Here is a 15681-nt window from a genome sequence, read left to right as displayed (position 1 = left end):
TTTTGCCGGATTAAATCGCTTAAAAAATTTAAAAAATAGGCTATTTTACAACCAAATACATAATTACAATTATTTTAACAGGAAACAGCTCAATTTTTGCTTTTATATTAAAATAATAATGATGTTGCAGCCACGAAGTTTTCGTGCAAATGAAAATGTAGCTGTCAAACTACCAAATTGCCGGCAATAGATGGCAAGATATAAGCTCTGATATATATTGCTCTCGAAGAGCAATGAGCGGTCTCCATTGGCAAATTACGGGAACAAACTTAATATCAAAGACTAAAAAAAACTAAGCTGGGTCACAAACCTCCAATCTTGCCAACTTGAAATAAGNAATGATGTTGCAGCCACGAAGTTTTCGTGCAAATGAAAATGTAGCTGTCAAACTACCAAATTGCCGGCAATAGATGGCAAGATATAAGCTCTGATATATATTGCTCTCGTTTACGGGAACAAACTTAATATCAAAGACTAAAAAAAACTAAGCTGGGTCACAAACCTCCAATCTTGCCAACTTGAAATAAGCACTGTCACTTCCATAAACAAAGCAACCTTGCCCTTTTTGATTGACAAAAATGTCTCATCTCCACGTGAAATTTCAAAAATAACAAAAGAAAAATTTGTTGATCCGCATTTATTTTGTATGATACCGTTCAAAGAAAATAAAAAATCGATAATGAAGGCATTTTCAAACAAGCAAGAGGAACGTAAGGAAAAGAAGAAAAAGAAGTTGCTGGCTTTAGCAAAAATAGTGCAACTAAATGACAATGACCGTCGAGAATCTGCGACCGAAGAAATTGCTGCTGCAACATGCGAGACCTCTGCCCACGATGACGACGATGGATTCGTAAAGGCATGTACACAAAACTACATACATATCGATGGTCCTCTGCAATAACAACACAAATTTAAAAAATAAAACATGTTACTATTAAGTGGCTCTTGCCTCTAATCATATTCTAATCCATTGCCATCTTTACTAAAGTAAGCAGCAAAGATTGCTAAAACGAGTCAAAGAGATTGGACATAGATTCAAGAAGGATAAGAGATATGATCCACTTAACAGTAGTAAGGGTTTTTACGTTTTGAATTTTCAATTGTGTCTTTATTGTACAGAACTATCGATACGTATATTTCGTAAAACGTGTGTTTAACAAATTTTACCTTAGGTCACTCACAAAAAGAAAGCAGCTAAAGCAAATGCTAAAAAGCCTCAGATTTCCTTGCCTGAGCAAGGCCTACGCACTGAAGATGAGCCACAAAACAAGCGTCCTAAACTAGCAAAATGTGAAAGCATTGATGGAGATAGCAGCGATACATCACAATTATCGTCGACAACAGAATTAGCAGCAGAACAAAAACGGCTCAAGTTGCAACTAACTGAAGAACAGTACAAAGATTTACGTCGACAACTGCGGCAGCGTAAGAGGGAGCTGGAGAACGTGCCAATCTTACGAATGCGCGAATTTGGCCAACGTGCATCCCTGGAGACACCACAAAATCAACGTACCCCAATTTTTCTAACAGACATTCAACATTTGCTTATGTCTGCACTAATTGGAAAAAAGTCGCCGTGCTCACCAGATCGATGGTGCTACTTGGAAAAGCCACTACGACTATCTCACAGTGTCGTTTTGATATTAGAGGGACTTTCACTATATCACTACCTTTCAAATGAAAGTAAATTCTCGCAAACAAATCAAATATTTCAGACACGCTTAGAACTTGTGCTGCCACCACTGAAAGATGGTTCCATCATAGAAGAAATGGCACAGGTACCGCTAACCAATGTACAGGCACATAAGTTAATTGAAGAGCATGGCTCCTTGGAATCTGCTGTAGAAATGACGAAAGATCCCACTTTGCTCGTTAAAGCAATTTTCCCAATCAATGAGGCGTGTGTAGAATCGAAGAAAAATAACCTGAATGTTGGCGATAAATTTCCACGTACCAAACTCTTGCTTTCCGCTTTACAAATGGTAGATGAGGGTTATCCAATGCCATTGCGAGGCGAACTTAGCGAGCGATTTAAAGACTATGTATTTACTAAAGACAAATACGAACCTGTTACAGACAATAGTCCCATGTTTGGTATTGATTGTGAAATGTGTCGCACAATTATTGGACATAATGAGCTGACACGTATTTCAATTGTAAATGAAAAGCTCGAAACCGTTTATGAAACTCTGGTAATGCCAACAAATAAAATTGTTGACTATTTAACACCATACTCTGGAATTACGGCGGAAATGATGCAAATAGTCACTAAAACACTAGGCGATGTGCAGCGGGATGTGAAAGAGCTCCTACCACCAGATGCCATTTTGGTGGGTCAATCACTCAACTTTGATTTGAATGCTATGAAGATGATGCATCCGTATGTGATTGATACGAGCATGTGTTTCAACTTGAGTGGCGTGCGGAGGAGGAAGGCAAAGTTGCAAACACTTGCTATGACTTTTTTGAAAGAGGTTATACAAGAAAATGCTGAGGGTAAGTCTATTACACTCATGTGTGAAAAATATAAATATTTCATATGTTTTTATGTTTTCAGGTCACGACTCGGTCGAAGATTCTTTGGCCAGTTTAAAGTTGGTGAAAATGAAATTAGCAAACAGCCTCGAGTATGGGGATGAAATATTGACACAAAAGAAACGTTTACATGATATTATGCGTTTGGCAAGCGGCGATAATATTAAAAATAATTTATTAGCGTACGCCTCCCAACGCGACAAGAGGACAGCAATTATAACAAGTGGCACACTACAATCACAAATGAAGGAAATCTTAATGAAAACTGAAGAGATTTCAATTCAAGAAACACTGAAAAGTGTTTCTCTTTACGAATTGGATACAAACAAGCAGGCAATTAATAAGGCACGTGAAGTAGCTTTAGAACACAATTTGACCATTACCAATTTGCGATTGGGCATAGAAGAATTTCAGCTAGATAATGCGGAAAAAACAGTAATGAAAATTGATAAATGGATTGCCAAACTGTGGCAGACTGTGGCGCATAACGGTATGTTTTTGGTTTTGATGGGCGGCTCGACGGAATGCGCCAGTGGGGTTGCGAAAATTGCTATTAAGAAAAATGCGACTGCAGTTGCAGCCAGTATAGCGGCGACAACACCGATAACCATGTAGTGGATACAAAAATTTTCCGATGATGTGTTAGTTCAAAGACGATGATATTAACTTGTGGAAATTTCATAAAAAATTGTTTGAATGATGGGGGATAATACATGTAATATATATAATTTTATGATTTTTTACTGGTTTTATTCATAGTTTGCTGCTTTGAAAAAAGAAAAACATTTTAATAAGTTAAGGAGTATTAAATAAATAAATAAAATGATCCGACGAATTGTAAATATAATCAGTGGCACCCAAACATGCTGTAAAAGGATTATAGATAACATAACTCGTCTGCGACCAATATACACACATTTCAAAATTTCTCAGGAACATCAGTAGATGTTTTGTTTTCTGCGTTCTCTTGGTACTTCTTACCAGGGTTGTTGCGAATTCGCATTCGCAACCGCGGATCTTCCGCATTAATTTTAACAAAATGACAAATTGTAGAAATACCCGCATTGATTTCTTTCTTTATTATGATTTTTCTGGACCAATCTTAAAAAAACAACTAGACACAAACGAAGAAAGTGTGCACTGTCATTCTTAACCAAATTTTCGTAATTTGATTTTGATATTACATATATTCGTTCCAATAATTTCAAATGGGGCTCTTTGGAGAATTTATTTTTAGCAAAAATTTTAAAAACAATAACTTTGTTTACTTGTCGAACAATACATAATTTTTTCATAGGGATATACATTGCATCCTTAGCTAAAAACTTCTGTGGTAAAACTGGCCCTTTGCTATTTAAAATCGAAGAGTAAGCTCCTTCAATAGGGACTTCCAGCAGAAATTATCCAACGTCTGGCTATAAAGAGAATCGATGCTCAAATAATTAAAAAGGTATAGATCTGACCTTCAATTAGATAAGAATTACGTAACTATCTGAGAATCAAATGCTTATAAAAACGGGTACTTTAAAAACAAAAACAATATTCTGATCCGATTCGCCTGGCAGACACCAAGGCACATAAATACAGGTAGAAGCCAAAATGACGTTGCTCTCATGAGAACCAACCTTTAAACTTCAACTTGATTTTATTTTATTTCCTATATTTCGTTACGCTTAAAATGTCATGTCGTTTGTTTTTTTTGAATGTTCGTTAAAACAAATTTTAATTAACATTTGCATTTTTGTAGTGTTGTGCGGTTTATACTTAGTGTATGTGTTAAAAATGCAGCACCTGAAGCGTTGTTTTTTATGTGGTGTTAAATATAATGCAGACATCACAAATTTTTTTAACGTGCCTCAATGCCCTCAGCGTAAGGAGCGTTGGGAAAGCAGCTGTGGGGTAGAGCTGCAGCGAAATGCCTTGCTGTGCGTTAAGCATTTTAAAGCAGCAGATTTTATAAATGCACCAGGAGGTACAGGAAAGGCACGTTTGATGCCAAGTGCTCTTCCTATGACCCTTATGCCGGAAAGTCCTTCCAACAACACTGCAACTCATAATTCAAAGACAGAAAACAACAAACGAATTAACAAATTTTAACTAGAGAAAATAAATAAATAAAATTAAACTTCAAATTTACTTAAAAACGTCAACCAGTGAAATGTAATTTTTTATTTTTCCTTACACACGCTCATTTTTATTTTTACTCTCCCGAAAACTTTGACTTTTGTAGGTTTGAATGTCAATTTGGCTTCTACCTGTTTTTATTGTACCATGGGCAGACACAACTTTGAAAACAGAATTTTGTTCAAAAATAATAAGTTATTTTCCATATCCACCTATTTAGCTCGCTATAAGCACAAATATTTCAAACCAGTCGCAGAAGAAAGTATTAAAAATAAATTACAAAAACTAAAATCGAAAAACGCTGACGAAGTTACAGATTCCCCAAATTCTGAAACAGCCGAAGGACGCTTTAAGAAGCTTTAGAACAACCTGACATGTATCTGGTTTGGCTTGTAAGCGCTGTTTAAACAACGATCTCGACATTATGCTAGATTCTAATTGTTTCTTAAAGATACTTGACATCCGCATTCGCATCCGCATCCGCATCCGCGGAGGTTAGCTGTTAGATATTCGTATCCACGGATGTCTAAAATTCCACATTCGCAACATCCCTACTTCGTACAACTTATTAATTTCCTACAAATATATGTACATACATATATACTTATGTATAAATAAAATTTTATCTAGGCCATATGTATATACATATGTGCATATGCACGTACTTGGCGCTCCCTTCGCTCTCTTCAAATGCTCCATTTTACCCACTCACCCTACCTCACTGAAACATGCCGTGTTGTAGCCAATATATAGAAGTGTTGCGCGAGTACCTATTGAGTGAGCGTGAGTTGCGCAGAAGATTTCCCTACCCTAACTATTTTCCTGCAAAAATTTGAGAACCAGGTAGTACACTGGGTCGTAGTTTTAAAGTATGTGCAAAAGGGCCACTTTGTATACTAGTAAAAAACTGATATACATGTGTTGCATACCACCCCTTCGTGGACCATCGGCAATATGATTCGACTTCCGAATGTGCCATGGTCCAAAAGGAGTAGTTGTCTAGGTGGACCTATGTGGGGCAGCGGTGGACCAGAAGTGGTCCCCTGTTATGCAGCGTTAGACAAGAGGTGGTCAGGCCCAATGACATCGCAATGTTAATGTAACCATATTTTCTCCATATATTTGGACTATTTTGCTTGCTAGTGTTGGTTACAAGGTAGCGTGGTCCTGTAATAGGTTTTAACCTAATCCCAGTTTTTTCAAGATTTGCTTAAGGCAAGAAGTTTTATTTGGCTTGATAACGAAGCTGTGTGAGAGATTTACCGAAGTAGAATTCTCATTCGTGTACAAGCAAGCATACCTACATACATACATATGTATTAGCCGCGCAGCTTTTTGAATCTGAAATTAGAAATTAAAAAGTCGTAGAGAAAACATATCGTATCGTTTTCTGAAAATACTATTCGAATTCTCTCCGATTGTACAATATGTATGATGATAGCTTAAATAAAAACTTGAGCTCTGTCCGGATTTTTTGACTATCCGGCTAATCCGAATATTCGAAACCTGAATACCCGGATATCCGAATAGCGTATCGATATCCGCTTCTTCTTCTTATTTGACTCTGTAACCGCCTAAGCAATTTTGGCCGGGTACAACAATGCACGTCAGTCGTTTCTCTTCTGTGCCAACTGACACCAATTGGAAATGCCAAGGGAAGCCAAGTCCTTCTCCACCTGGTCTTTCCATCGCCGTAGGGTCCTCCCTCTTCCTCTGCTACCACCAGCGTGCTCCGAGTTGAATACTTTCAGAGGTGGAGCGTCGGTATCCATTCAAACGACATGGCCAAGCCAGCGGAGCCGCTGTATTTTAATTCGCTGCGCTATGTCCATGTCGTTGTAAAGCTCATACAGCTCGAATCCGCCGATCCGTTAAAATAATGTTTCAAATATCCGGATAACCAAATAAACAGATACTTACCGGATGATCAACGAATATTACCGGCTGTCCATACTATACGGATTTTATCCAATATAGACGAGTAACCAAACGGATATTCGGATAGTCCCAGCCCTAATATATATTCATATTTTAAGCGTTAATAACAGTGTGCCACAAAAAACAAAAAATTTCAAAACACGAAAAAATTAAAGAAGGGGTGAGTAGGTGCTCGTCGACTTTGCAGGCGCCTACTGAAATAGCTCCTAGGAGCTTCTTCTTTGCCCACTTTCCCTCAAGGGAGGATTGGGCCGGGTGGAGCTTCTGGAGAGGGGGAGCTGTGAACTTTTTTACGGATGGGTCGAAACTGGACGGCGGCGTTGGTGGAGAGCTCTTCCATCAGTAATAAGGGTTTCCGAAGTGCTTTAGTGTATTTCAGGCAGAAGTGGTTGCTATTAAGGAGGCAGGGGATTCCCTGCCCAAGAGTGCCATGAACGCACCTAAAAGAGCAGTCAGGCACTATCTTTATAGCTTTGACCTCACCGCTCCCGAAAATTGGAAACTCAGTGTTCTGTGCCTGATCGGCAAGAAGGGAAATCCTGCTGTTTACAGGCCTTCTAAATATTGCGCGTAAGGTCCTATCGACGATACTCTGTGAAATACTGAACCCCTTCATGAACCAACTGATTGTGCTTTATCTATGTGGCTTCAGATCTCCATCCATCATTTACCAAATTTTCACAGCGCATCAAATACTGGAAAGCAAATCGACAAACACCACCGTTTCGACCATTTTAAAGCCGCTTTTGCTATTACGAAGGGAAGGAATTCTCAAATGCGGCTATGAAAAGTGTAGTTGAGCATAACATTCAGCTGCGTTCAAATTGAAAAAGGTCTTTCCGCGCACAGATTCCTCCAGCTTAGAGAGGATTGACAAGAACAAGGAAAACTGCCTTCTGGCAAGACAAAAAATCTCTAAGCGTATTGGGACACTTGTCACTGTTGGCAGTTATTACATTGAAGCCGTGAAGGACTTTGTTTACCCAGGCTCCAGCATGATTCTACCAATAAAGTCAGCCCGAAATTTAAGCGAAGAACCTCTGTTGCTAACAATACCCCACTAGATATCGAAAAGCAGAGCCCTTCCTCGATGAACAAAAATTGCGCTCTAAAAATCTCTTTGCAGACGATGTTGAACAAAAGTAAGGAGCCATTAGCGCTTTCGATGGAACTCTCCTACACAAAAACTATGGCCTTGTTCGCATTGGCTACGAGTACCGGAGAAGGTGGGATGACGAAATGGCACCCATGGTTGTACAACGAAGGCGGAGGGGGGGCCACAAACACAATGGAAGGTCCAAGTGCGGAAGATCTTTACTATGGGAGCAATTAGGAAAGAGAAAATAGAAATCGCTTATGGGGTTTTGTTTTCTACAAAAAATGTTGCCTTTTCATTGCCCTCTTAGTACTTATGCGTGGAGGGCACTGAGAAGGCAACATTTTTCGGTAGAAGAGAAAACGCCATTAGTAAGCAATTATAGGGTGATTCTGGCAACTGTCTTTCAACTTTCATAAGTAATTTGCGAATTTTGGCACTTATCTGGGAAGCGCTTTTCTGTATTTCGAAAGCCTTGCTAACGAGGAGGTTTCAGCGTTATTCTGTTAGTGTTTTAGGAATAAGTTTTCTAAATACTTAATTAAATAACAAAATGTATATCTTTCTTCAGTTTAGTGGTTAGCAGTGCGCGCTACCATTCCGCAGGGCCTGGGTTTAAGCCCAGTTTCCGATCAACATTAAAAAATTAAAACCAAAAACGACAATGATATGAAAAAGGCTTCTCATAAAAATGCAATCGTCGTTCCGAGTCGGCGTAAAACGTAGGTCCCTCCTCTTTGTGTGACAACATCAAGGCGCACTCCACAAATCGGAGAAGCTTGGCCAAACACTAAATATGTATTGTGTAAGCGCCTATCTATTATTAAAACAATAAAAACTTAATATGCAAAGGACATTTAAACTAATATATTATATTATATATATATTATATTAAACTAAAAAAGAAAAAAAATTAAAACAAAATAAAAAACTAAATAGTTTTCAAAATATTTTTTTTTTAAACAACAAAATCTAAAATGTAAAAGCAAATTAAATAAAGAAACAAAAAAGCAATTAAATAAAAAAAAAGGTTTCCAAAAATTAAATTACAATATACAATAATAACTACAATTAAAAGAAAATTGAATAAAAAAGTAGTCCGATGAATTGATAACCTCCTCCTGTTTTTGAATGAGGTTAAAAATAAAAACTACATAAAACAAGATTTTACAAATGAAATTAAATCAAATATTAATTTATTTAAACAATAAAACAAAAAACTAAAACAAAACTAAATAAAAATAAATCAATTAAAAAAAGAATAAATTAACAAAGTTTAATGAAATTATAAAAATAAACACATATGCATGTTTCTAAAAATTAAATGAAATCAAAAAAATATATGCACACTTTTCTTTTCTAAACAATACAAACCAAAAACTTTATACATTTAATTGAAAAAAATATATAGAAGCAAAAGAAAATAGTAAAATAAGTTCTTGAAAAAATTTTATTAAAAAAATACTTTATTTTAATCTAAAAATTAAAAGAAGAAATTAAATAATTAGATTAATATAATAAGTTTCTAAAAATTAAATTAAATTTAACATAAAATACGTTTTCTTTTTTTAAACAATAAAAACTAAAAATCAAAAAAAAAGTTTTCATAAAAGAAGAAAATTTTATTTCAATAACAAGGAAAAATAAATGAAATAACTTTCTAAAAGCTAAATTAAGTAAAAAAAAATGTTATTCTTTACGAAAAAAATCTACAAATTGAAATATAAAAAAATTTAATTAAAAAAAAAATTTAGAGAAAAATCAATTAAAAGATACAGAAAATTAATTTCAAAAAAAGAAAAGCCTACATTAATTAAGTTTCTAAAAACTAAATTGTAATTTAAAATTTTTTTTAAAATATTAAAAACTAAGAATCAAAAAAAAATTGAATTAAAGAAGAAAAAATATTAAAAATTTAAGTAAAAATAACAAATTAATAACTTCCTAAAATCTAGGTGAAATTAAAAAAAATAAATATCGTTTTTTCTTTTTAAACAAAAAATATAGAAATTAAAATTAAAGTTAATTAAAACAAAAAAAAAATATTAGAAATAGAGAAAAAGTACATAAAATCAGTTTCTAAAAATAAAATAAAATTTAAAAAATATATATTGAAATATTCAGAAGGCTAAGTGGCTACTAAAACATGTCCGTCGTTATCGCTATCAAATATCGAATTTTGCTTTATTCCGCTAAGTACACTGGATCACAAATTTTAGTTTGGTTTTTGTTCTCCAGGCGCAACTATCCAATTTTTATGTAGAATTGCTCGGTGATTCCGAGAATCGAGTTAATGTTTTTTCTATGGATATGTTTTCGAGATGTTTGCAATTTACCGTTATTCAGCTTAAAACAAAAAGTGGCTCCACTTAATCACGTATGTATCTCTTACGAACCAATTTAACAATCTTAAAATGAAAGCTAATAAAATTCTCCATAAAACATTTATACATCACTTTCCGATAGGACTGATAAATGGTTTCTAACAAATTTATTAAACATTCCAGTTTTTTTTTTTTAATGGAAAAATTAAAAGTTACTCATACGCTACGTGCACCTGAGTAACACGCTTTTCTGCTCATATTTCATACATAAAATCTTTGCGCATTTTCATTTGACCACTCATTACTTCTTTATTTATCAATCGCTTTTTTCGTTAGTAACATGATTTTTTTTTTTTTGTAACAGAACAGGCTTTAGTACAAATGCGAAAATTTGGCACAGAACCTGTTATTTTTAAAATTTTTCTTCTGGTTAGGTTTAATTTTTTTAATTTTTTATTAAAAGATAAAAAAACTGGAATGATTAATTCATTTGTCAGAAACTATCAGTCCTAACGAAAAGTGATGCATAAATGTTTTATGGAGAATGTTATTAGAGTAATTCTACATAGAAATTGGATAGTGGCATCCATTGAATATTTTTGCTGCAAACCAGTGCTATTTACAAGATGTAGTCCTGGGCGGTCATGCCTCAAGGGCTAGACCCATAACTCTGTTACTAATGGTATAAACACAAAACACCTTATGTCTAGTTTACAATAGCTTAACTTAATGTTTAGTGCAGGTATACTATATACTCTTACAATATTTAAAAATCTAAAAATTAATGGAAAATAACATAAAAAAATGAAAAGAAAATTTAATTAAAAAAAATTAATTTATTAAAATAAAATAACTTCTTGAAGATTAAAAAAAATGTATTTTTTTTATTAACATTTTTTTTGTATAATATGTATTTAATTATTGAATCTTTCTTTCGAAACTAACAATTAGTATTTAAATCTTACAAACTGCTGTTAAATTTAAAATATCTGCGGCAATGCGTAGCATTTTTTTGTTTTACATATTTGTTGCAGTTATTGTTAAAAAAATTACATCAAGAAAGAAAAAAACAATTAAATTACTTAATTAAAAAAGTTTCTAAAAATTTAATTTTGTCAAAAAATATTTATATTTTTTCTTCTTAAAACAAGAAAAATTGGAAATCAACAGAAAGTTTAATTAACATAGAAAATAAATTTAATTTAAATAAAAAGAAAAAAATAAATAAAATAACTTTCTAAAAGCTAAATGAAATTCATAAATATCTTATTTTTTAACAAAGAATCTAGAAATCAAAAGAAAATTTAATTAAAATAAGTTTCTAAAATTTAAATTAAATTTAAAAAAATATATTTTTCTTTTTATGGTTTACATAATAATAGTTATTGTTATGTTAGCCTTTTATAATATAACAAAAATTAAGTAAAAAATGGATGGATGTCCCATCATTCGAACCTCTAACCTCTCAAATGGCCCGCCAATGCTTTGCTCACTCCGACCGTTGTGACTGTTAGAGCAGCGCGAGCAAAATGCCAAACATCTCCGTTAGATATTTTCAAAAAGTTTACTATTCATTTTGTAAGGGGTATATGCCAACCACGTTACTCCATCGGAAGAGAACTAAGTTAACTTTTTTAGCTTTGCGCATGCCAATTTATTATCGCTGAGTTAGGAAGCTCGTGCGCTCCATTATTTTCGCTTGCCTATCCTAACAAGGCTTCTGCAATGCCTGCGAGTATGCCATCAATGTGTGCGAACTATTTCCGAGCATACAAATGATGAAAACAGCAGAACATATACACAAAACACTGGCTGCTGACTGCGTGATAAACGAATAAAAACATTTGCGGGAAATTGTGAAAATTTTGAGTTTTCCATTTGAGTCAATTTCAAAATCAGAAACAGCGACGACGGCACGACGACGACGACGACGACGACGACGACGACCACAGACACGACGTACAAAGTTGAAAGAGGAAAAGCACGCAAAACAGTCCATGACCGAGAAGAGGTGAGACGTGGCTACGAAGCGCAGCAACCGACAACAAAAAATCGGCTACAGCAGCAAGGCAAAAATTCTTGTATTCACTTTTCACACGTCGTCCCGCACGCCAGCCGATAACGACGGAACGCGGACGGAAAATTCGCGCTGTAAAATCAAGTGGCAATTGGGCAAAAAATTTGAAAAGTGCTTGTGTGGCTGCTGCTGCTCCTGCTGTGCTCTTTGCGCTGTGATTTGCATTGCAAAACCAAAAATATAGAAGAAAAACGAAACGAAAAAATACAAATTAAAAAATAAATATAAACAAAAGCGAGCGAGAAGAAAAAAAGTAAACATATGAATGTCTTTGGAAACTCATTGTTGTGAATTTTATAAATGAAAATTGAAAAAAAATGCGCTGAATTGAAACGGAAATAGTGAATTTATGCATGAATAATTGGTGAGTAATCCGAAAAATATTTGTAGAAATTTTGCCAAACAGGATGTGAGTGACTACTCTATAAAAATATACAAATACATAATTCCTTTGATGCTCGCACACAGCTTTGGCTTTAATACCCACAAAAAAAAACAAGGAATTATATCGATTTTTATGTGTGTAACTTTTGCCTAAAATCCTACTGCCATGGTGTCCCTACGCAATTTCTGCCACTGAATGTTCCACTTTATTTTGTATCTATCACATAATTGTACCTTTGCGTGTCCGCCTACTTCACCGTCACCGCCGCCGTAGCAAAATAACGTCAACGTTAGAGAACCTACGTTAATGTCAGCACACTCGCCTTTAAGTATGCCAGTAGACTCAAAGCTGGTGTAGAACATAGCAAGCGGCGGTAATGATAAAAATAACTCCTGTAACATTTACGAGCATACAAACATATGCGCTTACATACGCACGGAATAAGGAAATGTTGAGTTTGGAAAACTTGTATGCCATATCTGAAGTACCACACAGTTTATGCGTGCATGAAAAAAATGAAAATGCAAACCAGCGTTTATATAACGATGAAACCTAGTCTATAAATAGATATGTATGTATGTGTTTTTTTTATCTGTATTCATAATCACAGCTGTGATAAGAGCATCCTCCCATCCACCAACTATTGCATAAGGTTAAGGTTAAACAAAAACTAACTGCATTGAATGCTGCTTCCGTAAAAGCCTTTCTTGTCGGCCTGTTTTAATACCAATTTAGAACGCCTAAAAATATGCAACAACACTGAGTTGTCTTCGATGCGCTCTCGATACATTGCATTTGAGTAGTTAGTTTATTGACACACTACCCGTAGTCAGTGTTGCCAGAAATGTTTCGTTAAACATCTGTAAAGTGAAGATTGAATCTTAAAAAATGGGAGGAGATTAAAAAAAACGCATTCTAATTTTGAATGCTGTGTGACAATTCATGAAATCAACATGGGGCGGTTCCAATGGCGGCCAAAAAATATGAAATTTAAAAATTAAAAAAGTAAATATTTTTTAAGCATAAAATATTGCAAATTAATTTTAAATATTAAAAAAAATAATGAACGATCTGGCATCTTCCGATTACTCTTTCTATTTTGCTTTGCTGTTCGTTTTCGTCTCAATAAAACACAAAAAAGAGCTTATTTCATAAAACTTTTTAAGGAAGATTTTCTGAATTTGCGGAGGTTGTGGATTTTATCGAGAGTGTCAGGAAAGCATTTTGATCCCATCCCATCCGCAAAATTTTTAAAGACCTTCCCAATACCGCCCGTCCCGGCCGGTTTTAAGTCAGTAACGTGGGTCCCGCGGATGCCGATATCCAAATAGAAAACACAAAGCAGAAAGGGAAAACATTGCTTTCCAGAAATGGATTCATGCAGACAAAGTAGTATGGGACCACTCTTTAGGTTACACCTTTCCGATAAAAAAAATAAAATAAATCGAAAACGGTTCACATGGTCCAAAGTTATCCGGAAACATACATACAAAAATGATGTATTGTTAACCTCGCTCCTTTTTTGAAGTCGTTTAATAATGTCATCGTATTCTTCCCAAATGTTTGCCTCAAAAGTGGTTTAAGCAGTGTCGCAAGGTTTTTTTTATAAGTTTCCAAAAATTTATCATCCAATAAAAATTTGTATGAAAACCCTTTATAAAACATTCGAAATAGGTACCTAGGTTTGGTATTTAAAATGTAAAATTCTTCGGGAAATAGCTGAAAACATATTGCACAATTGGCGATAAATTTACCAACTTGGCAATACTGGTTTTAAGTACTTGGAAGACTGCTGATGCCCATGTAGCCAAGACGTGCATAGAGTTTCTGAGAAATTAGTTTATAAATATTCCAAATTTTTGTATTCAATCGGTGACGCTCAAACTATTAAAACCCAAAAATTCGAAATTTAAAAAAAAAAAATACAAACATTTTCTGCATAAAATTTGGAGTAGAAAGTCCACATAGTAATTTTTCAACTTGGCACGTTATTTTCGAAGAAAAAATAGTCTTAAAGAATGCCCCATTTCTATCCAAATGATTTGCAATTTGTAAAGTATAGCTTTAAAATGTTTAATACATCCTAATTTTTAGTTGAATCAATATTATGACACTCTGTTTCGTTTTATTTTAAGTAATTGTGAAAATAATACTTCTTAAAGTGGTGCCTTCCATTTTGTCACCAATTTTTATTCAATTTAAATTAAACCGAGAAAAACCCATTCCCACATTTGCTGTTGAAACCAGCACAGAAAATCTTCAAGTGCCGCCAGAAGTCTTTATAATGCAGATTTTTTATATGGAATTTTGGTTTCATTTTAATATTTTTTGTATAAGATTTTGACGCTATTCTTTTAAATAATTCATTTTGAAGATAAATATGGACCTCTGGCAACACTGCTCGTAGCTAGAGCTGCAATAAAAGCAATAGAGACAACTGCCCTTTTTTCCACTCGAATGCACCCACATACATATGCATCGGCATTTGTGCCCATAGCCTACTTCTATGTATGCCTATACATACAAACATAAATACTCGCACTTACCCACTTCTTCTGTTCCCACTCTAATTTTGTGACAAACAAAAATTCGGTTAATCCTACATTGTCATTGATATTGAATTCAGTTACATCAAAGCTTATAGTTGGAAACTTGTGTGCTCATTTGTAAGCGTCTACGTATGTATGTATGTGTATGCGCCATGGGATATGCTACGCTGTTGTTGGTGGCTCTCATAGCGCTATTAAGTGGGACACACACAGTGTTTGCATTGTCAAGTCTCATTGAGCTGTAGCTCTTTCTTCAACCACTATGCGGCATGTAACCATGAATGAAGAAAGTTTGTGCAGTTGCTTTCCGTATACTTTCAATTATAAATATTATATGTATGTATGTAAGTATATTTGTAAGTGCCGCTTTTTATGAGAGTCTGCGTCGTGGTAACCCACTGGTTTATATTCTTATAGGCAATATTTATTTATTTTAATGCAGTCAATTTAGTTTTGTAGCTAAGCATATGTATGTACTAAGCAAGTCATTTGCGAGCGATGGCGATGGAAATGAAATTAAATTGAGTATCCTCAGCAGGAGTTTGGTTAAATAAGACAGATGAACAAGCCACTATTTTTTTATTTCTCAACGATAAGCTGGACATACATATGTACAGCGTGGCGACGAATAACTGTTACCCAGATATTTTTGA

At 34.5% G+C, this 15681-nt stretch overlaps 1 protein-coding gene across 1 annotated transcript; it reads left to right on the top strand.

Moving 5' to 3' along the window:
* The first annotated feature begins 536 nt into the window (after positions 1-536).
* On the top strand, positions 537-3273 carry Rexo5 (RNA exonuclease 5). Its single transcript, XM_017630641.1, has 3 exons — positions 537-856; positions 1173-2496; positions 2558-3273. Exons 1-3 carry the CDS (start codon positions 647-649, stop codon positions 3148-3150), a joined length of 2127 nt encoding a protein of 708 aa, XP_017486130.1. The 5' UTR covers positions 537-646; the 3' UTR covers positions 3151-3273.
* Positions 3274-15681: the final 12408 nt, after the last annotated feature.

The sequence above is a fragment of the Rhagoletis zephyria genome, unplaced genomic scaffold, assembly GCF_001687245.7.
Source record: "Rhagoletis zephyria isolate East Lansing unplaced genomic scaffold, Rhagoletis_zephyria_1.1 Rzeph_scaffold_07972, whole genome shotgun sequence".
In the NCBI taxonomy this organism is placed as follows: Eukaryota; Metazoa; Arthropoda; class Insecta; order Diptera; family Tephritidae; genus Rhagoletis; species Rhagoletis zephyria.
This window is presented reverse-complemented; position numbering and strand designations above follow the sequence as displayed.